This window comes from Euwallacea similis, chromosome 22, assembly GCF_039881205.1.
Source record: "Euwallacea similis isolate ESF13 chromosome 22, ESF131.1, whole genome shotgun sequence".
In the NCBI taxonomy this organism is placed as follows: domain Eukaryota; kingdom Metazoa; phylum Arthropoda; class Insecta; order Coleoptera; family Curculionidae; genus Euwallacea; species Euwallacea similis.
In genome coordinates this window covers 344,682-366,172 of record NC_089630.1, presented here as the reverse complement: position 1 = coordinate 366,172, position 21,491 = coordinate 344,682, and the positions used below count along the sequence as shown (strand labels likewise).

Here is a 21,491-nt window from a genome sequence, read left to right as displayed (position 1 = left end):
TTGCTACTTTTTGAGCGTCCCCTGTAACCTTCTTAGTTATCCGAAAATCGAAAATCCGCCAAACATGAAAATTTCTCCTTCAAGTGAATTGATGAAAACCGTGAAAGCCTAGGAAAATGAACGAAAATCCCGCCATTTCGCCTATTTTCACGAGCAGTTTATTTGAGGCCTGCCGTCACATTGACCATAAAATTAGACGATATCTAACGACCGGTTCATAGAAATCGAAAGGAAAGTGACGGAAAAATAAACCAAATCTGCGAGAAATTCAGCGGTTACACCGTAAAATTTACCATCTTGACCATGATGTTTTTCTTTTGTGTGCCAGTCAAGCGATCAGTAAAAAAATGACCCAGAATGGCTCGAAGCGGATCAAGTTTAATTATTTTCGTTACAGGAACATTTTGCCTGTAATAAGCATTTGACATTTTACACGAAATGGAAAGTCTTTAAGCAAACACGTCCCGCAGTAGGTTAAACGTCTTAAGTAGGTGCTATACCCGCTATAATAATCGGAAAATTGGGCCAGAGCAACACTCAGCAAACAACTGCGAGCCTACATGCGCCAATTCTGACTAGTGAGAGTCGATAAGTATTACATCTAATTGAAGTTGGATAATAACAACAATCTTCAAATTGCATGCCCGGCATAATTTGCATTGAAACGTAATTGCCTCGGGGAGAAAGCCTTTCTACGAAATGTTCTTTGTTGGTTTCACGTCAAGAGCGGCGTTTCCAACTTTCTACGAGAACCAAAGAAATCATAACAAACGGTGATGGGTCCAAAAAGAACATGAGATATCAACTGGTACAATTATTACTCCGACAAAGGCCGGATCGCGAGATTTTTATATTGTCACCGTTGAGTATGAAATTGCAGCGCAGGAATTTAAACAGGGAATGTAGTACGAGAACTTATGTGGTAACAGCTCGTCGCTCGACTAATATTAGCAGGATGATTCAGTTTAATTTTCCTCCCTGACGTAATGGCGAATGCGCCCCTTATGCAACCCGAACTCCCTCGCCACACACCAAAAACCCTTCGCTCTTAGCAAAAAATACCCTGTTGAAAATCTCTCCAATAGCTCAAAATAAGAGCAACAATCCTTTGCTATTGAAGCACCTCTTAAAATCCTTACTCTCTTTGGTCCCAATTACTGCCCACTTCCTATACCCGCGCGCCCGGACTAAACAAAGAAGGGGGCTCCATACACATTTATAGTCACCATCTTCATGCCGCTCAGGCCCATTTCACCGAGAAACCGAACTTTCGTCAGCTTCGTTTTGGCTCAAGTGCTTTCAAGTTCAATGTAAACCCTCCAGTTTTACTGAGGCCGGTAGACGATTTGACAAAATGAGCTACGCAGTGGTGCTATTGACGGTTTTTTGCTTGAGTGTAGTGGTGAGGACTGAAGAGGGTGAGGATGGTGTGGGTGACAGTTTGAAGTTGGCCGATGGCGGGTTTTGGGGGAAGTTTGCAGGAGGGCGGTAAGTGGTTCGTGTTAATCCACGTCGACGATTCAATGTTGGTTTGGCAGGTCCGAGAACGCGCCCCGCAGCATTCACTCGAACGCGGAATTTAACAGCAACGACCGCAAAGAAAACTCGAAGATCTCTTTGACTCAATTCCTGGAGAATTTCACCAAAAAGTACAACAAGGACCAGACGACTCACGATCCCAACCTCCGTGAAAGGGCCAAAGACAAAGCGAATAAATGGACTTTAATGGACCTTCAAAGGCACAACCACCCTTTTGATGACAGGAACGGGCAAGTCTTACTATTTTCTTTATTTCCTCGGTATTTATATAATTTAATTCTCTTCTCTTAGATGGGTGAGCTTGGATCCAGTCCCATGGTCAGTATCCAAAATATCAAAGTGGCAAAGCAAGTACAAGCCCTCCTCAGAAAGGCCATGGGATGAGTATGATGTCCCTGAAGCAAGCAGCCAGAGGCCCTATTTGCACGAAGATGATTTGGAATTTAATCGCCCAATATCCATAACCCCACCTAGCCCTTACGTGTATCATAGGCCCACCGAGTCTTCAGATAGATTTGATAGTTACTATGAAGGAGGGGACAGGCTCAGACCGACCCCGAACCCTAGCAAATACCCTCCACGCCCCACTGCATACTTTGGACATAAGATCCATTTGGAGACTCATTTCCCCTCTGACAGTAGCACACAGAGGCCCTACTCATATCACAACAGTAATACTAGTTAAAGCATACCATTGGAGCAAATCTTGAATTGAGCTTTTTTTCTTCAGAAAAAGACTGTAAGCACCCCTACGAGGACATCATTACTGATGGTCGTCCTGCAAATTTCCCCCAATCTAACCCCTACGAGACATTCAACCGACGAGGCTCAGAAATCGAGGTCCACTCCGAAGGGCATCCTTTCAATGGAGAAGGCGAATGGGTGCTATTGTCCACCACCAAAGGATATAAGCCTCCGAGAAATGGAGCCAGATCGCTTTCATATGGAGCAACTAGTTCGCCTACTCAAACTTTAAGGGCCTCAAGGTATCACTTTTCTCCCTCAAAGCGCGTCTACTCATTCTCTTAATCAATGATTTTTTTCTTTCAGAGGAGTGCGCCTCACGGTTCTACCTCCCCTCAAGGGCTCCAACGTAAACATGACAACCTCCCACGGAGGTTTGCTGCAAGTCGAGTCTACATTTGAAAGTGTGGAACAGGCAAAGCAACAGTTCGATAAGAAGCAAAATGTACTGAAGCTGAAGGGGAAAAGGAAGAAGAGGAAGCCCAATAAACACGAGGTTACTAATGATGAAGAGTCTAGTCATAGTGTTGTTCCTCAGTATGGGGATCCTGGGGCCGTAATGGCCGCAGTGGGTATGGGGTAATTCAGGTTTTACGGCTTCAATTTATGGAGAATTTTTTTAGGTGCAGGAATGATTCCTGCCACCATGGCCATGATGGTGCCCATTGCAATGAATGGAAAGTAGCGCACTTATTTATTTTATAGTAATTTATTCCACTGATGTAGATATTTTTGCCGTTAATTATCAATAAATTATTCCTTTATAAGTCGCTTTACATCTCTTCCTTATGTAACTCAAATGAAGATTTCAATGAGTTCAAAATAACTGACCACTCATTATTTCTTTAAATTTGTGACATCAGACTGCGCATTTGAATACTGTCGGTGTATTGTTGGTTGCTAGTCTTGTATGCTAATTTGAAGCCTTTGGAAATTTTTCTATGTACTGCCACCTGTATGAGATTAACAGAACCTCAAAAGATCATCTGCATAAAAGCGCGAATATAATTATGATGAAGCACTTTTTAAATATTTATTTATATCTTACGATTTTTAACCCATAAATAGATGAAATCGAACAAATCTCACAGTCTTAAAACTTACTTTTATTTAAATAGATAAGACGTCATCATTTACCCAATATTCCTTGCGTTTTAATTATCATCGCCAATTATTTTTGAGCTTTGATATTAGCAGGCAATGATAACGTAACACTGGGTAAATTACCTATTCGTTATTTACCTTCTAAACAGTCACAGAATTCTAACCTAAGCATAAATTATAGTTCATGATTATTCTAGATCTAGACAGTTTCCTTGCATGCTTAAGATGATGGATCTGAAGATGCGAATTTTCATCCTCTATCGATTGGTGGAAGACTTAAGCTGATAGTTTCTTCCATCCTTGAGATATTCTTATTTTGGTAATGCGTATTGCTGACGACTATTCTTGGTGAATCCGCCGGAATTCTAAGAGCATTCTTGGCGAATGCGCCGGAATTCTAAGAGCATTCTTGGCGAATGCGCCGGAATTATAAGAGCATTCTTGATGAATGCGCTAGAATTTTAAGAGCCAATTTATAAAATTTTCTAATTAAGGGAATTTCCACTCTAAGCCTCCAGATAAAGTTCTACAATGGATATTAATGATCTAGAATAAGCACAAACTCGCCCTATCCAACCAATACTGCTTACTTACACTTAAATTCTAAGACTAAGCATGCAGATACTATTGATTCCACCTGGTGGCTTTCCTATAATGCTGATCAAGCCTCGTGTGGACTGTTGAAACGTACGTTGATACGCTCTTTGTGATATTCTGGATTAGCTCTAGCCCTAACTTAACCTTAAGTTTAAACAAATCCGAGAAAAGTTGAAAAAGAGTGTTGGTGCTCTCGCTGGGATTGATCACACTGTATGGAGTGCTCTCTTTGGGGGTTTCGTCTGTGGTGATCAGCTCTGTGGTGGTTTCCTCAACGTTCTCCGTGGTGGTTTGCATAATGACAACTTCCTCCTCATCTCGAATTTCATTCTCAGAATCGTCTGGCAATAAGGCCCCTCTCTTCACCCTAATGTTCCTGGGAGAAGCACCAGAGGAGGAGAAGAACTCTTTAGGAATATTTCCCACAACAAACTTCCGTCCCTCTTCCCCTTTAATGTTTCTAGGCCCGTGTTCTGGTACCATCGCAGGAGTAACCTCCACTACAAACTTATCGTTGACCCCTTTATAGTCCCCTTCATAGGGGGTAGTAGCAACGCTCCTATCATGCAGTTTAACGTCTTCAACAGACCCGTAAGGGTTCATGTAAATCTGCGACCGCCTATCCACATGTCTGTACCTAACATTTTGAGGGTAGGTATTCCTGGAGGTGGGCTGCTTGTAAGCCACCCCACCATCCTGCAAGGCGTTATCAGGCATCCCTGCAATGACCTTCCCTATGGCCTCCTCCTCGGGCATCGCGTTAGAGTAAGAGGAATCTTGGTAGTAGTAACCTCCGTCTGTATCTTTGCGATCTATTGGATCACTCCGTCTTAGAGCTGTGAACGGCTGAAAGTAGTAACTTGCCAATCCTGCCGTGACCAGCAGACCTACAAGACTAACTCCTACTGTGACTGGAATAATTTCACTGCGCAGGTAGCTGTAAAGCTGAGTTCCTGGAGAGTCTTCCTCCTCTTTGAGCTTGTTATTGCCCTCTTTGCTGGATTTGCTCGGCTTGCGTCTCCGGGTCTTGTTCTTTTTTTTCTTCTGGGTTTTCTTGGCTTTTTTGGTACTCTCACTTGTGGAGGGCAAGTCTAGATCCCCATTTTTGGCCTCAATGGGAAGGGCCCCAGACGCCTGATAGGTGGTTGTCAGTTCTGTGATAATGGGGGCGGCAGTGGTAGTGGTGGTGGTGGTGATGTTGCGCAGCAGTGAAGCTTTGATTTTGGTGAGTTTTGTAGGGGAGGATGGTGAAAACGAGTTAATCCGGACTGTAGTGGTGGTTTTGCTGCTTGTGGTGGCCGGTCTCAAAGTGGTTGATCTCCGTTTAAATATCGGTTTTAAAGCAGGCTTTTCACTGAGAATCAAAGTCTCACTGCTCTTCTCGTCCTTCATTATAAGAGGCTTCAGAATGGGCTTCTTGGTGGTGCTTTGCCCACTTAGAAGAATCCAAGTGGACAAACCCCCATTTGCTGTTGTGGGTCTCTCCAACTTGTAAAAATTCATCTTCTTGGTGATCTCCTCCACCTCATCTTCAATAGGTATAGCCACTCCAGCATGGGAAGTTTCAATGGAATATTTACTGGAGATTTTCTCCTTGATTTGGCTTTGGACTTGGGGAGGGGTTCGTACGTCCAGGACGTTTGTGGTTGATATGTTTGAGTCCAGGGTCGGACTGGGGACATTTTCGATGGTGATGTTGATGGGTGGGGGGACTGATCTGAAATTAAGACAGAGTTTAGTGTTTGAAATGCGTGCTTGGCTGGTACGTTGGAGTTTGAATGGGGGTAATGGGAGTTAAATAGGTCAAGAGAGAAACCATAGTATAACAATACATAAATGTTTATTATAAATTATCTATGATTAAGAACGAATTATATTACGTTTTAAGACCCAAATTGAGAGCTAATAGAGTCAAGAATTGGCCAGAATTGAGAGATCCTTGGGCACACTTGATACAGCTCATGATTTTTTTAAATTTGAGTTATATGATCTTATATGCTAACGATGTATTGCTGGTTGCCAACCATACGTGTGAATTTAGTCTTACTGCTATCTGGTGAGATCAACAGTCAACAATAAATCTCGCAGTTTGCAGGCTTAAGTAACTTACTTTTAACACATAAAATGGACATATTCTAAGGATAATTACGATCTAATTTATACATCACATTTACAATAAATAATTTCTTACCCACCCCATGCCCTTATAGCGTCCTGAAGGATATTAACCGGAAAATGATCTGCCTACAGAGAGAAAGAGAGAGAGAGGGAGTGAGATCCGCAGATATCATCAAGATCCTCCTCATTTAAAACATTGAGGATTGTGACCTTACAAGACGCTTTTCCGCCACGATTCTGCTCCTCGCTCACCTATCCTCAAACCTCTTCTTAAGCAACTCTTCATCCTCTTCATTCACAAAAGCATCCCTAAAACTCCTAATCCTCTCATCTAAACCTTCCTCATCTAGCTCATCATCGCTCCTATGTTTATGGGGATCATAGACATCCCTCCAGCTTTTCGTGTAATGGTCCCAAAACCACCCGTTTTGATGTTTAATCACCACTGGCTTGTGATGGTGATTAACGTGGCTTACAGTGTTTTTGGGTTCGTCACTACGCACACTGAAATAGAGGAACACCAGCGGGATCCACCAAGGGAAGAGGGTGATAATGCCTAGGAATCCTAGCTTAAAGAAGAGAATGATGGGGATGATGTAAAGCCAGGGATTCATGAGCCTCTGCAAGAGCCACCCGAGGCCACTCATCAATAAACTGATGGCTTGGAACATGGCTTTTAAATCCGGGAGTTGGAAACCTCCAGGAAGGCCCCCTCCATCGCCTCCAGCGCCCCCCGATCCTCCGCTACCTCCAGGACTTCCTGCGGCAACTGAGGATGCTGGGTTTGCGAGGGTTTCAACCCCTGGGTCTGCGTAAGTTGCAATTCCTGGGTCTTCGACTACAGCAGCATCCACAATCCCATCCTCAGCTGCCGCATCATATGTGTTAATCCCAGAGGGATTCCTGGTGTCCTGATTCTGGTGATAGTGCGTGTTCATCACTAGATTTAAATCAGAACAGCCTTGTCGTTGCATAGGTGATAAAACTGCGCTTGCTATATGGACTGTAGGGCATGGGTCTCCGACGGAATCTGCGGCTGGAAGCATGTCTAAGTTAAAAGTGCTGATGGGGTTCGTAGGATCTGCTGAGACCACTACAGATTCTAAATTTGCTTCTGAGTCTTGAGGGAGAATCGAGGGAACCCCTTGCAGAGGCTCAGAAGGGGAGTTCGAGAGGATCTCAATTGCATCAATGGAATTGTCTTCAGTGCTTGATGGCTGGATCTGGGAGTCTTCGCTGATGGAAAAGGGGGGGGAGCTTGAGGTGACCTCAGGATTGGGATTAGGGTAGGGCACCCCCTCTTCATACCAATCTTGCTTGAGATCGGCAGTCTCATCCTTCCACTTAATGAGGATCTTTTTTAGCGTGGGTTTAGGTTTGGTTTTCAACGTGGTGGTGGATCTCGCGGTAGTGCTGGTGCCAGGGTAGGATTTGAGAGTCGAGCCTGAGTGGGGCGTTTTAGGGGTGGGTTTGGTTAGATGGATGGTCAGAGGGGCTAGAGTTGAGAGCTTGAATTTTTGCTTTTGAGGTTTTCGGGTGACTGATTTAGATTTTTGGGTAGTTCGAAGGTTTGGTGGAGTCTTGGGCCTGGAAATTTTCCTGACTTGGACCGTGGCGCTACCCTCAACGGGTGCGGGACTAGAGCGAGGAGTTAATGATGAGGTATTTGTGCCACTTACCACGTAATGTTTAGTTACATTTAAATTATAATTATTGCTAAAAGTGCTATTTACAACGTTTTTGGAATGCGCGTTATCTATTCTAAGGGCTTCTAGGTACCTGGTAGAGTTTGTTTCTAAGGTCATACCACACACTATTGACAAAGTCACTGAGAGCACACTTAAAGTTCTTAGGCCCCGCATTATTGCCACCTGAAAAAGATAGAGAAAGCATTAGTTTAGTGGGTATTACAAGAAGTAATTGGTTGTTGTTCAATTTGGCGATGTAAATACAGAGTTTAGTCATAATCAGATTCAAGTATCAAACGTTTTGGCCTACAAACCTATGTGAAACACATATTTGAAAGGCATATAATTATTTATATCATCCTTCCTGGCATTTCTTTAATTTGTTAACGGTATCGAATTCCCTCAACATACCGTATGGCGTCATGGAAGGCTCGTGTTCGATTTCTGCCAACCATAAAAATTTAATAATCGCCTGATTGATGTCTGACATGAATACGATTCTACTCAAACGTTTTATCGTGGAATCATTCCAACAACCCTGCTGCTAAATATGCTTAGCTGAACGTGTACTCCGCCAACGGTATTTTTGCGTTTTGACTTTAAAATTACACGTTCTACATTCCTCAGTGTCAATGCGAACGACATCACTATTACCATTCCCGTATACATCATCTTGTTAGACCAGAAAGTGCGATTTAAAACCAGAAATTTCCACAAACATCCTTTGGCAATTGCGGATGTACTTCTTGTATTCTCATGGCTGTTATCGAAGCTTCCATTGTGCGATCCGTGGATGACTGTTATGCACGAGTATGTGAATAGTGTCACATAACAGTCTGGCAATAGAGGAAAAATGGCGTAAAAATAATAATTATATGTACTAATAATATATAATATCAATATATTATTAATAAAGGTGCTTTTTTGATGGTCATTCATCCGTAGTTTCAAGGGCAGAGTATGCAGACAAATTGAACTTTTTGCAGTGAGTCAAACCACAATTTTTATTCCCGCACTCTTTCATGTGATCGTTCATATTGACCCGCGAAATCGAGATTTGCCCTCACTGTGTAAAATTGTTTAACCCTGTTGACGTCACCTCTTGTGTCTTTGAGCGAAGAACCACACGGGGGCGCTCTTTAAGGGATGATCGTCCGAAGTTTCAGGGTTTTACGACCTGATTAAATGCCCCAAAAGTTTAAACAAAACTCCATTTTAGAATAATTGTTAAGACATTTCATAAAGGATATAAAATTTAATAAAACGGCTGTTGTCTGAATCATTTATAGCCTGAAGTGCTGTGTAAAAAAGACCCTCATAGGCAACCATATAAACAAGAAAACAGTAATGATTTAATTTTCGCCGCCGTATTCAAACCAGGCGCATCTAAATTTGGAGAAAGAACAATGAAGACTTAATTCGGAGTTCTCCAGGCCTTTTCTCGGCTTACACAGTAATCCGTATTGCCATCTGGGAACTAAAAAAACCTTCTGCGGCAGTAATTCCATGTCAAAGGTCGCGGTTTATTTCCTGCAGTAACGGCGCACCTTGAATTCAACTTTTTACGGTTACACCCGTCTCATTTACATTAAGAATGTTTCTAGAGGATCTCTAGAGGTTCGCAGAGGAAGGAGATTTATAGAGATTCTGCCTCATGACATAACAACTAAAACCCAACATGAAATTGTCGTCCCCATAATCATAGTTAGCATGTAGGTTCTAATAGCTACCGAGAGTGTAACGAAAAGGAATTTTCTCACTATCGCCTTATTAAAGAGAGTGACGATACTGAAGCTAAACTTATTTACCATTTGCACGAAGTCGATAATAATCTGAAGGACATTTAGTGGCCATTTCCTTACGAAAACGAGGTGCCTAAATCCGTCTAAGGACCTCATTTCCGTTAGTTATATCACGTTTGGCTCGTGCTTAGCTTCAGTGTACGTACAAACTGGAAATCGTCTAATCCTGAACTATTATTACGAATATTGACCATGCATTCCTGAGAATTTTCAACCGTGGCTCATGACACGCTTAAACCCTTACTAAACTGGGCGCGTACTTTCACGGTGAATGTCCGAGAAAAGACAAATTGAATTTAAAAAATGCTTAAATTTTCACGTGTCCTGACTTGAACCTCTGTACCGACAAATTTGCATACAATATATCTGCGAGTTCAACAACCAAATCGACCATGCAAAGTGCAATAACATACAAAAAGTCTTACCTTTTTTACGTTCGCCAATTGGTCCGTATGTTTTTCGATCAGTTGTCGCGCACCACACAGTATTCGGGCACGGAAGAATCACTAATGTATTCGGTACTGCTGGAAGGCCCCTGCTGCAGGTTGAAGCTCTCGACGTAGCGGTACCCATATCAGCTGACGCCACCTGGAACATACAAACGTTCAGGTTGCGATAGGTACCTCGTTTTACGGACCTACATGACCCATTAACCGAGCTTTTTCAAGTATTCAAAGAGTTTCGTCCTATACAGAGCTCCTTTGAACACCTCCTAAACGTCCCCTAAGATGCATCGGTAATGTTATTTTTTGTTTTATAAATGGTTGAAGACACATAAGAAAAAACGGTACCTATTAAACTGCTTCTTAATTAGCTGTAGCATAACGGGGATTCCTCTTCTTCGTTATAGGAATCCTGCAGTAGAATTGACGTATATTGCTTTTCATTTTTTATTTGATGTTAATTAGTATTCATTTACAATATCATTAATGGTGACTTTATGTTATTGAAATATTAAATTTTATCATAAATAACTAAAAGCATTTTTGTAACCCAAAATAATTAATAAAACGTAACTTATTATATTTTTTCTGGCCAGAATGGTGAATTGAAATTATTCGTATCTGTGTGTGTAATTTATTTGTCATAACTATGCCGCAGGGACTTCGACAATTAGCACATTACTATTGCCGCAAAATTCACGATTTTGATGCAGATAAATGCATATTCATTATTACCTAGGCAGCACGTTATGACCAAGAAACAATTCTTTTGATTCGTAAAACATTTTACGATTTCTTCTGGACAAATGGTGAAGGAATTATTTCACAAATCCTGTCCAACTTTGGTTTCAAGCTGCAATTTACATACAATGAATAATTTTAAACTAGACCACAATGTATGTATTGTGTTTTGACACTAGAATTTGGTGTTGCGATTTAAGAAATAGGAGATGTAAAACGAAATTTCTTAGATAGAAAGTTGGCAGTTGCTTTGGGGTTTATCAAGATTTTAATAAGATTTTAATGAGAGTGATCTGCTCAACATAAACGACTGTCATTATTAAAGAATGCTGCCCTGAGACAAACGCTTCTTAAAGTCACCTGTTTGATTGCTAATTGACCCTAATCTTGGTCCGTAAACTGCTAAATTGCATGCATCTGTACCATCTTGAGATATGCTCAGGTATTTCTGCTATTTGAACAAATCGCTCTGTTTCACCCATGTGCTGATTTTAGAAGTTTTAAACAGCCGTAATTTGGTTCAAGGTTCGGGCAGAAAACTTCGCACAAATTGTTTTTTAATTTAAACGAACGAGCAAGATTTACTTTCTCAAAGATGACTAAATATTTTCGGAGAGAAATTTTGTAGGTCTGTAAATATCTGAGTAACATTAAAATTCATCGTTGACACGAATAAACACGGATTTGTACAATATAAAAATTAGTTTTTTTCTAGATCTAATGCGTTCTATGTCTACTTGCATACCTCATTCCTTATTAACAGAAGTACATCTTTTAAGTTCATGAAAAATCCTCATCATATCATACGTTCAGTAGGTAGATCTAGGCCCTTCTGTACTACCCAATAATGTCCTCACTATTTGCAGCTTTTCCGTTTTTTTTTATCACTGAACTATAGTTAAAAACTCACTTCACTCTCAAACAGCCGCAATTACTATCAAAAAAACCATAAGCTAATCACGATTACGGTCATCATCATCGTCCCTGCTGGATCTTTAATTGACCAAGAGCGACGAAAGCGTGTGTTTTGTTAAAACTTGATTGTATGCTTAAAAACGACTAAGAGCAGCCGGTATTTGGATACAAGCTCCGCGAAGCGCGCTTGTTCTTCTCATGGGGTTTTGAATGTGATAGATTCGAAGGTTTCTTAGCTTGGTGGTCACGGTCACATTTTGAAAGCAGACTACATCACAACACCATCAGACGTACTCATTTCTGTCTGGGAGGTGGCCGAGTTTGATCGTATGACGTCGGTATAGTCCAGTAGATAATGCGAAGAAAAAATGCTGAGCTACTGAAGTATGTGTTGTAGACCTTAGAATCGATCATTTTTGTATGAAAGGATACTTTCGCCTGTGAGCCACATAAAGGCAATTAAGCATTAATTGATATTTCAAGTGCAGCATGTCGTGCTTTTACTCTCTGACTGGGCTAGAATAGCAAATCGACAATTAAAAACTGAATTGATGTCTTAAAAAGGAAATTGCCGATGGCAAGGATATGCATTTACGGGAGATGAAAGTTCTGAATAGCACTGGAAACTGTAGAGTATTAACGTTACAGTTAGCTCTTTTTACACCATTTGAGCACTTAAATCGGCTAATTATTATTCTGGAATTATTGATTAGATAGTAAATGATACATTTAATCATGCTAAAGCAGTTAAAGACCCTCAAAAACAATTGAATGACCCAAAAATGAATTCGAGGGATTTCAATAAGGGGCGCATTCCGGTAGATGGCGCTTAGATTGACACTTGGGAAATCCTCGGAATTTCCCGCTAAGTAGCTCAAGTAATGACCCTTAGAGGGAACCACTGAAAGTGTTTATTCGCCATTGTCAAGAAAATTGTATGAGTTTGTGCCGATAATACATTTTCTATTTGTAGGAGTAGGGCTGAGAACGTAACAGTCCATATAATGCAGAATCTGCACAGAAATTAAAAACCCGGAAAAACTCTAAAGAAAAACAGACTTTTTATTAATGCTGACACTCACTTTATTAGACCATACAATGACCAGCACTTTCGAATTCCTCCCTGACCAGAATCCATCTACATAATTATTAGCTATTCACTGGAATCCGGGCGTTGATTTTTGTGTACTTTCACCTTTCCTGCATTCGAACGAGTATAAATTAAATCAAAGGCAAACATGCTTCTCATAAAGGATAACGCATTTATTTAAAACTCGCCAATTAGTAACATGAAAGATTTCATTTTTGAAAACATACGTAAACGTTCTTTTGCTCGTATTATTATCTATTATTATTAGTATCAACTCTAAGATGCGACAAACCAAGACTCGTGAAACTAACGCTACAAATATGTACAGTAAAGTACCCTAAAGTATCTACATGCGCCAAATCCGGCTAAGAAAGGGCCTTCATCCCTTTGCAATACAGTCATTAAGTGTCTGATTTTGGCATATAAAGGTCCCAACGAAACATGGTTCTGAGGTAGACAGCGTAGAGAATCAACTCAAAACTATAATGGGGGGTAAATGGTCCTTTCTTATCAGGCATTTGGGGCGTTCAAAGGCATACAAGATCTATACTAGAAATATGATACATTGTGCGAAAGAATGGCCGAACATTTAGGCCAATTTTAAAGCTATAAAGATGACTCGACGGTCAGATGGTCCAAATTTGAACCTTTTCGGCGATGATACACCAGCTGGCATGCTCATACGTGGACGACACCACGTGCAAATCATCCACGTATTTTTCTATTAGTTTTTCTAGCTCACCTTGCCGGAACACGTGGTAATATCTATATAATAGAGAAAAATCCACGATACTTCTCAATAAGACCCACAAATCACCTTTGCTTTCATACCTATGATAAGTAATATCTCCTCCGATCTCGTCGGGAGGCCAGGAATCTGCAGAAATATCACTCAAGCCTGAGGGATCCCTTCTCTTCATATGACCAGGGGATAAAGTGTCCAGATTATCCAATTTGTTTTTTTCCTTGGATTCGATGGAGACTAGGGAGGCAGTGCTGCCTCCATTGCTGCAGCCGTCCCTCGATTCCCCAGTGAGGTCCGTCACCGAAGAAGCGATGGATTGGCCTCCGAAATTGATGGATGTAGCACCGCTGGATAACAGGGAATTGCTGCTACTTCCTATAAGGAAGATCGACCATTCTCCATATTGTCAAGAAACTTTTCTTTCAATACCTTTTTCACTTGAATCGAAGGATTCTGAGGAAGAGCTTTCCTTTCCCATTAAAGAGCGACTCTCCTCGGTCCTCCTATTTCCGTCCCCAATCTCCAAGCTATCCCCATTCCGCTCGCTTTGCTCCCCGTCAGTGCAACAGAAAGGATAACTTTCCAGCTTTTTACCATTAAAACCCTCCTCTAATTTGGGCACATTACAATTCACACTAAACCTTTTTACACTAGTATTATTCACACAAGGCAGCACTTCATTGATCAATCGAGTATTTTGGTGATTTTTCGTCCGATTCGGTGAACACGCCACGAAATCACAATTATTCTTTTTGTGGGAAAGACGCGTAAGGTATTCATTTTGCTTCTTGATCTCCTCGCTAAGAATCGACAAATCGTGCAGTTCTTCACTGAGGCGATGAATGTAGGGATCGTCGATGTTGTCCATCTGAGAAGAATAAGGACAGACATAGAAAATATTTACTATAAAGGCTTGAGAACTACCGTGATTTGATACTCATCCAACTCCTTCATGAGCTTCTCACTGAGCTTATCTGCAAATGCGGTCAAGTGCTTCTGGCACTCTTCATTCCAGGTGCTACTGGATCTCCTAGATTCCCCATCATTGAGCTCCTCATCTTCATCCAGGAGGGGGGTCACGTCTGAGGAGGAAAACCTAAGATTTATGGTTTTAACGAGGTGCAAATTAATGAAATCAATGAAGCATCACCTTTTGTGTAGAATTGAGAAAACGTCTACTGAAGGCAGCTTTTTCTTGGGTTTTGAGTTAATCACCTTCTCCACGGCTTCATCCAGGCTTGTAGCAACATTGGCTGCAGCTTCCAAAAGAGCTTTTTGATTGGCAGCTGCATCGGGGAAGTGGAATTTTTCTCCTCCATTTCCTAAGTTCTGGACAGTAGTCTTGACGCTCTCCACCGAATCAGGAGAAGACACGCAACTATTATCACTATCATCGTCTTCCACCGGATTAAATATCTCCAGTTTCATTAACTTGGGGATGGACTTCACCAAGCTTTGCTCCTGCAGACAAAATTGATTTTGAGATTAATAAGACCCCCCACTCCTCTCACCTTATTTGCAGGATCAGAAATCTTCCTCACAATGGGACAGCGCGCCTTGGACTTAACTCCAAACTCAGGCTTCTGAGCCAACATTTCCCGGATCGTTCTCAGTTTTTCCGCTCTCGAAGCCTCAGAACTATCAGGGGGAGATTGGTCCGGACTCGTGACCTTCGTGATTGGCACAGAGATCGATTCCGCATTGTGACTGCAGGGTGTGTTGAGGGTAGTCCGCCTGAATTGAGGTATGGGCGCAACTGAGTATTTCTGAGCTAAAATTTTAATGTTTTCCCGTTTGATTGTTGGCTGCATTGGCAGGAGTTTGGCGGGTTTTAATCTATCGTTATCACAAGGAAAAAAGGCTGCGGCCGTGGAAAGTAGCTCAGTAGAAGGCTGGAAGATCAGAAGGTTATTCGACCTCAACCAAATGAGGAGCTCCTGAACTCACTTTTGGAGAACTCAATTGCTTTGTTAATGGATGCATCCCATTGGGGATTTGTTTGACCCTAGGGCTGGTGGGGCAGCTTGATTGCTTTATCCTCGGGGATTGGGGGGCCGAGTGGCAGCCTCCTTTGAGAAGCGGTGATGTGGGTCCTGCAGAAAAGCTCGGTCCCCCTATCGGGGACATGGGGTCCGATTTAGGCACAAAAATTACCGAAGCGAAGGAGTCTTCTGAGTCTACACTGGTGTCCGACTGCAGGCTGCTGTCCTTTGAGGAATCTGAGCCGTCTTCCTTTGAGTGTCTTCTGTAATAATTAAAAACCATAGGAGGGCTTTAATTACGTCACCATGTAAATCGGCACCTTTCAGTGGTTCTTTCAACTTGTTCTGAAACTTGGCAGGTAGGGATAAATAATTTGATTCCTTCGTTGTCTCTGCTCGTTGGCGATTTTAGTTCTCCACCTTTCCAAGTCTGGAATATCTTCACGAATCCATTTTTTAAGGAGGCGTTAGTGACTTTCTCCATTGTCGTGGAGTTCTTAATCCTATTAGTTAGCCCGTTCTTGAACAGCTGAAAGCCCTTAGAGGAGGCTACGGCAAAAAACGACTCTCTTATAGACTCAAAAGTATTTGTCCTCTTGTAAATTAGGTCCTCATTTAGGGAGGTCTGTTTTTGTATATTTTTCTTAAGTCTTTCTTTCTCTCTCAGTCTGTCGGTTGACAAGATTTCCTCGTTTAGCGAACGCTGTTTCAACACACCGCCCCTGTCGTACCTAAAAAGTGAGAATTATGAATGTTTTCAACGTCATTAAATCACATAAAAATGCTACTAATCAATGAAAATATTGAGTCAACGTTTTCTTTATAGTTAGTGAAACTCAAAGCCTCAAAAAGTGCTCAAAATGACATTTTCAGGTGCTTAATTTACTCACAAATTACATTCGCCATTGTCAAGAAATGACAATAATTCGGTTAAATATCAAAAAAACTGACAGAATACTGAGACATAAATGATTTGAATTTTGATGGGAATGCAATGCTGGTAAAGTTGCAAAAATGAATATACCATAAATATTACCTTGACAAGGAGGACTTAAAATCGGGCAGAGCCCTAACTAAATCCTTCATGTCTGTGGGCTGATCTAAAGCCTCTTCCGCATCTTCATCGCACAGTGACTTTTTTTGCTTAACCAATTTCGGCTTCTTCAGCGTGTTTTTGCTTAGCAAAATCGGAGGTTTTTCGGAAGTATCTTTACCCTGACTGTCCTGCTGCTTCTTAGATAATTTACACCTAAAACCCACTCGACTTATCAAAAAAACCCATTCCCAAACCACAATCGTATTTACCGATTATTATTGCTCTCCGGGGCGCTGCTTCTTATGTTATTCATGCTCTTTGACTTAAACGCATCAATATCAGCACTCATCTGAGACACTGGGCATGTCTGCCTTCTGGAGATCTGCTTAGGCTCCTCATCATCTATCCTGAGGAGCTCAATGGGCTGATCTTCTACATTATCACAGCCGGAACATTCACAGTACTCGCACCCGTCTGGGTCGTACCTGTATTAAGATATTATTTTGATGCAGGGGTTGTGGAAAGGTGGATTTTTGTACCTTCGGTAGCGCTTGTGGAGGGGCTGCTGTTTGTGCATGCAAGCTATCCAGTTGTCCAGAAACCAAGAATTAGCTACAACTCTTCTCCCACCTCCAGCGATTTTCTGTAAGGCCCTTCGAACGAAACCGTAGCAAGTTTCACTAGGGGAGGAGAGAGAGGAGCTGCCGGAGGAGGTTTTACGGTAAGGGTCCATTGCTCGTTGCTTGTTCGTTCTCGATCTTCTTTTGAATGTATTTCTAAACCTAAAAAATGCTTTTTAGTACTTGAAATATGTTAACAAATGAAGACAGACTTAAAAGATTTGTTAGATTCGGAATCCTCTTGACTATAAGAATGATAAGGATGAAGAATATCGTCTTCAGAGTTTGTGGAAGAAGAAATATCGCAGGCGCTTCTCAGTTTGGGTCTTCGCCATGGCACTAGAACGTCCTGCGACTCAAACTTTCGATGGTCCTGCTCCATTGCCCACACCGTGATAATCATCCTACCTCCCACTCGCAGGATTCGGGTCATCTCCCTTAGGGCGCTCACCCTTCGGTCGGTGGTGGCGAAATGGTGGATCACCGATAGGGATAGTACTGTGTCGAAACTGTTGTCTCTGAATGGCAGTGCCAAATTATCTAATCTAATTACCTATTATGGAAAATCGTTTTAAAAATCCTTTCCCAGATCTCTCTCTCTATGTAATAATACTCACTTCGTTTTGGTTTTGCCTAGCTAAATCACTCAGTCTAATTGATTTCTCCCCTCCTAGATTATAAATTGACTTATTTACTTTCAAATATTTCCCATTGCCACAGCCTAAAACAAATCCCCACTGAGCATATCTCTCGATATATTATTTTCCTGAGGCTACGAACCAACATCACACACTAGAGCTCCAGGTTCCAGCTTCTCCAAAAACTCTTGAACTTTGGGCCAAGGCTTGCTGTGCGGATTGTCGTAGTACTGTTCGTACACCTCATGGACGTAAGTTTGTTCCAAGGCGAAGCTGCGAGAAATTCGCTCGTTCGCAGCCATCTCCGACCCTTGGCTGCTCTGCAGATTAATGTCTGGAAAAGTTTATTATTTGGAAAAACATTATTTATAGACTAAAAAGGCCTTATAAAGTGACTAGGAGAGAATTAGTTAGAAGCGCGTTGCAGTAAGGCGCGCTTACGATGAAATTCCGAGAGAAATGTACTATAGATCGTCTCTTCAATTCTTCTACATTCACCAATTGTCAAGAAAATTTATTCGTCACTGAGCTAATTTAGGCGAGAGGCATCAGGGATTGGAGATTGAGAACGATTTTAAGTAAATACCTCAAGATTTGTAGGAGGAAAGACGTATTTTCTAGAAGAGTTTAATGCAAAAATGCTTTTCTCTTTCGGCTTTGCGAATCGATATCTCTCAATCTGTTACACACAAAGTATGGCGTTTACGTGGAACATATAAAACTTTTTGCCCGCTTTATATTTGATTTTTGGACATAAAAGTTTTACTGAGACGCTGGAGAAATATTAATGTTTAAGAAGCGTTGAAAGAAAGCAGTGATTAATTCATTACTTAGAAACGTGTGGTAAAAGCTATCGATCGCCCCTATTCCCGGCATCTCTTTCTCTTCTTTCACTCACCTAATCCATTCACAAAAGCCTTTTAATCTATACACCGCTCTATTTTAAGAATTTTACAAAAGTTCCCTTCTAGTGTGAGATGAGCATTTTTGCCGGAACTGGGTCAGAAAATCCCTCTCCGATGATGATATTATTATTGCCGGTGCAATTTCATTTACAACGAAAATGAAATTCCGGCCCAATTTTAGAATCGATCAAGCCCAGTTCGATGAACCAGAGTAGTGTCTGTTCCAAACAAATCCGCATAAACACTATCGATTTGCCAGAACAAGAAATAAGCTTAAAAACAAACATTTTCTTGGCGTGTTGAGCACAATCTGTGATAAGAATCGTGTTGATTGGCCATTATGTTTTATTACGCGTGTTAGCGACACTTTCCCCAACATTTTTATACAAGTATTAGCAAATTATGTCGTCTGATAACCGCGTGTTTGTGCAAATCGTGAATGTGTTGAGTTGATATCGGCGAATTTAATCGTAATTTAATGCGTAAACGTAAGGTCAGTGAAGGAGCTTTTCGATATGTCCTTTTTAGGGATTTTGAGAGCTCAGAAGAAAATTTCTGAGGACAGAACACGTGATGCGGTATGTGTAAGATTTCAAATATGCGTCTCCATGGAAATCACGATCACCAATATGTCAAGAATACAAAATTACGTTTTGGAAGACTTTACGAAGGTTTTTAATTTTACCAGAGGTCCATTTCCGCTCTGATCGACTAATATGGAGCATGCAGTGGCTTCAATTGAGGTCTGTGAAGCCCGGAAATACCCTCCTCAGGTCCATTTTATATCGCGGAAACAGTTATCAAGCGATCCTGCGACAAGATATTACGATTCGTTTTCAGCGTGGTTATGGAGAAACGATTAATTTGAGATATTCAAAAAAAAAAATGCTCCATGGGTTTCTGAGGTGTTGGCACTCAAAATCTGAAAGAATTGAATGCTATTTTTCAGTCCAATGATCTGATATGGAATCTATACAGACCCTAAATTGAATGCACTAGACTTGTAAATTATATTGCCTGCTCTCGAGGGGGAACAACTTGAGTCCCTTTCGGGGTTGCAGATAAGTAGCGTTTCCCCGTACTCTACGACCTGCAGAGTCTAAACAACAGCGTCTCGTAGTACACGGAATTGTGCGCACAAACAGTCATAAAAGTTTCATAAGTGAAACGGGGGAAACGTGTCATTAGTTGCAAGAATAAATATTATTGATACATTCTTCGAATTTTGACGTCATTATAGCACCAGCGACCTTGTGACGTAGATTTTTTTTTGACATTACGTAATGTTATATGAGTGAAAACAATTGACGGTGGGAAAAAAACTGACGTTTGTTTTTGAAAAACCTCTCAAGACTGTACTGAAATATAACGAAATTTTGGAGGCTGAAAATTCGAAAGGAGGCGCAGAGAGGTCGGGTGAGGACGGACAAAAACGCACTATTAGGTGTGGGTTATCCAGGACTTACCGTCTTGAATCCGGGAAGGAACCAAAGCCACGAACCAACGGGGGGGTGTTTCACTACGAACAGTACTCAAAGGCGACCCGGACGTACGATTTGAGCGTGTGTGGACATAGTTTCCGAAAGTCGAGACATGGGGTGTTTGTAAAGGGGGCGCAACATCCCCTAATCATTCCTACGGCCAGACTGAATGTGGAGGCGTATTGACGTCATCGGCATGCGCCGCGGCGTCGCCAGGACGCGTCGTCGGTAGCGTCGCGGCAGCACGGGAAACTGGGTGAATTGGAATTTTGGGCCCACTGTAGAGGGGGTGGCATATTTTTAGCCATTGACGAGGACCGTATAACTAATGGTTTTCATCTCGCGATTCAGCAGCTTCGGCTTGAATTGGGCGAAGGAGGAAGAGTGGGATTAGATAATGTAGGCGAAAATTATTCATCAACTTAGTCATTGAGATAATTGTGTTTTGTTGAAGTATTGTAGATCTCTCCCTTTCAGGGTTTTTGAGATTCTTACTTCGGTTATCTGCGCTAACATCGGTTTTTAAATTGTGCTGGAGGGAACTTAACAGTTAACGAACCTCATTAATTTTTAGTTTAGCGAAACTAAAAAGAGCGCAACAATTATTAGAAACAGCACTACTTAATATGTAGCACTCTTAGTATATCCTTCCTAGTTTATCTACATGAGTTGAATAAAGACAACGTCTATAAGCCTTGATGTGCCAATAACTTCACCCTTCCAATATCATAAATTGCGCAAATTTTCTGCCCTCTAAACCAAATATTTTCCATCCTCCTAGTTCCTGCATAAAAAGTCTTCTTTTAAAGTGAAATGTGGCTCGTAAATGATTACCTTTTATGAAATTTCGGTACGATATAACACTTTTGACACCTGTACGCCACATTGTTCCTTCACTCTTCTAATATCAACGGTGTCTCAAATTGCAGGTTTCCTAACAAACAAGCTGCTTAATTTCATTATCTCATTACTTAATATTCAATCGAGTAAATAGCGAAATGTCCCAAAAAGAAATGTGCCACGTTTGCGTCCAAGCAAGCAAGGAGTCTGCAAGATCGTTCGTGAATTTGAAAACTTACACGTGTAAGCCCTCCAATTACTGCCTAATAACACCGACAAATCACTTAGAAATCTATCCAATCAGCTATGTTTACAGCCCCAAACCAATTTAAAAGGGCAAATCATATGCTACGCTAGTATTAGCAATTTTAGGTCATTACTACAAACCTCTCTAGTATAGGCTAGAATCAGCTAAAGTTCAACTCGAATAGAAAGACATTTTATTGTTAAGATATCTATGTAG

General features: G+C 41.3%; 3 protein-coding genes across 7 annotated transcripts; 1 reads left to right on the top strand and 2 right to left on the bottom strand.

The window, feature by feature from the left end:
• Positions 1-1,226: 1,226 nt before the first annotated feature.
• LOC136416180 (uncharacterized) lies at positions 1,227-3,081 on the top strand. Its single transcript, XM_066401234.1, has 6 exons — positions 1,227-1,488; positions 1,539-1,769; positions 1,831-2,210; positions 2,270-2,525; positions 2,590-2,855; positions 2,907-3,081. Exons 1-6 carry the CDS (start codon positions 1,355-1,357, stop codon positions 2,966-2,968), a joined length of 1,329 nt encoding a protein of 442 aa, XP_066257331.1. The 5' UTR covers positions 1,227-1,354; the 3' UTR covers positions 2,969-3,081.
• A 789-nt stretch (positions 3,082-3,870) lies between these two features.
• Positions 3,871-11,653, bottom strand: LOC136416110 (uncharacterized). 3 transcript variants are annotated; one of them, XM_066401125.1, is made up of 4 exons: positions 11,522-11,653; positions 10,018-10,180; positions 7,882-7,973; positions 3,875-5,701 (listed from the first exon to the last, which is right to left on the bottom strand). In XM_066401125.1, the coding sequence occupies exons 3-4, from the start codon at positions 7,962-7,964 to the stop codon at positions 4,012-4,014; spliced, it is 1,773 nt and encodes a 590-aa protein (XP_066257222.1). In that variant the 5' UTR covers positions 7,965-7,973; positions 10,018-10,180; positions 11,522-11,653; the 3' UTR covers positions 3,875-4,011. The 3 variants fall into 3 exon arrangements, with proteins under 3 accessions (XP_066257224.1, XP_066257222.1, XP_066257223.1); XM_066401126.1 differs by having other exon boundaries at positions 11,514-11,652; XM_066401127.1 differs by lacking the exon at positions 11,522-11,653 and having other exon boundaries at positions 3,871-5,701; positions 10,018-10,075.
• A 1,286-nt stretch (positions 11,654-12,939) lies between these two features.
• Positions 12,940-20,521, bottom strand: fid (fire dancer). Of its 3 annotated transcripts, none has more exons than XM_066401116.1 (15): positions 20,174-20,521; positions 17,945-18,136; positions 17,782-17,885; positions 17,377-17,717; positions 17,084-17,326; positions 16,814-17,029; positions 16,545-16,757; positions 15,829-16,239; positions 15,474-15,771; positions 15,038-15,418; positions 14,677-14,984; positions 14,451-14,622; positions 13,956-14,394; positions 13,613-13,901; positions 12,940-13,546 (listed from the first exon to the last, which is right to left on the bottom strand). In XM_066401116.1, exons 2-15 carry the CDS (start codon positions 18,102-18,104, stop codon positions 13,408-13,410), a joined length of 3,714 nt encoding a protein of 1,237 aa, XP_066257213.1. In that variant the 5' UTR covers positions 18,105-18,136; positions 20,174-20,521; the 3' UTR covers positions 12,940-13,407. The 3 variants fall into 3 exon arrangements, with proteins under 3 accessions (XP_066257213.1, XP_066257212.1, XP_066257211.1); XM_066401115.1 differs by having other exon boundaries at positions 14,677-14,987; positions 15,474-15,768; XM_066401114.1 differs by having other exon boundaries at positions 14,677-14,987; positions 20,174-20,520.
• Positions 20,522-21,491: the final 970 nt, after the last annotated feature.

What these genes read in the sequence shown, in the direction of transcription:
- LOC136416180 (XM_066401234.1), top strand. Translation starts at nt 1,355, where the DNA reads ATGAGCTACGCAGTGGTGCTATTGACGGTTTTTTGCTTGAGTGTAGTG. An exon ending in GGGAAGTTTGCAGGAGGGCG is followed by an intron (nt 1,489 to 1,538) that starts GTAAGTGGTTCG and finishes TTGGTTTGGCAG; the next exon opens with GTCCGAGAACGCGCCCCGCA. An exon ending in CCTTTTGATGACAGGAACGG is followed by an intron (nt 1,770 to 1,830) that starts GCAAGTCTTACT and finishes CTCTTCTCTTAG; the next exon opens with ATGGGTGAGCTTGGATCCAG.
- LOC136416110 (XM_066401125.1), bottom strand. Translation starts at nt 7,964, where the DNA reads ATGCGGGGCCTAAGAACTTTAAGTGTGCTCTCAGTGACTTTGTCAATA. An exon ending in TTAGAAACAAACTCTACCAG is followed by an intron (nt 5,702 to 7,881) that starts GTACCTAGAAGC and finishes TCTTAATTTCAG; the next exon opens with ATCAGTCCCCCCACCCATCA.
- fid (XM_066401114.1), bottom strand. Translation starts at nt 18,104, where the DNA reads ATGGCTGCGAACGAGCGAATTTCTCGCAGCTTCGCCTTGGAACAAACT. An exon ending in TTTAAGTCCTCCTTGTCAAG is followed by an intron (nt 16,240 to 16,544) that starts GTAATATTTATG and finishes CTCACTTTTTAG; the next exon opens with GTACGACAGGGGCGGTGTGT. An exon ending in GGAGATATTACTTATCATAG is followed by an intron (nt 13,547 to 13,612) that starts GTATGAAAGCAA and finishes TCTATTATATAG; the next exon opens with ATATTACCACGTGTTCCGGC.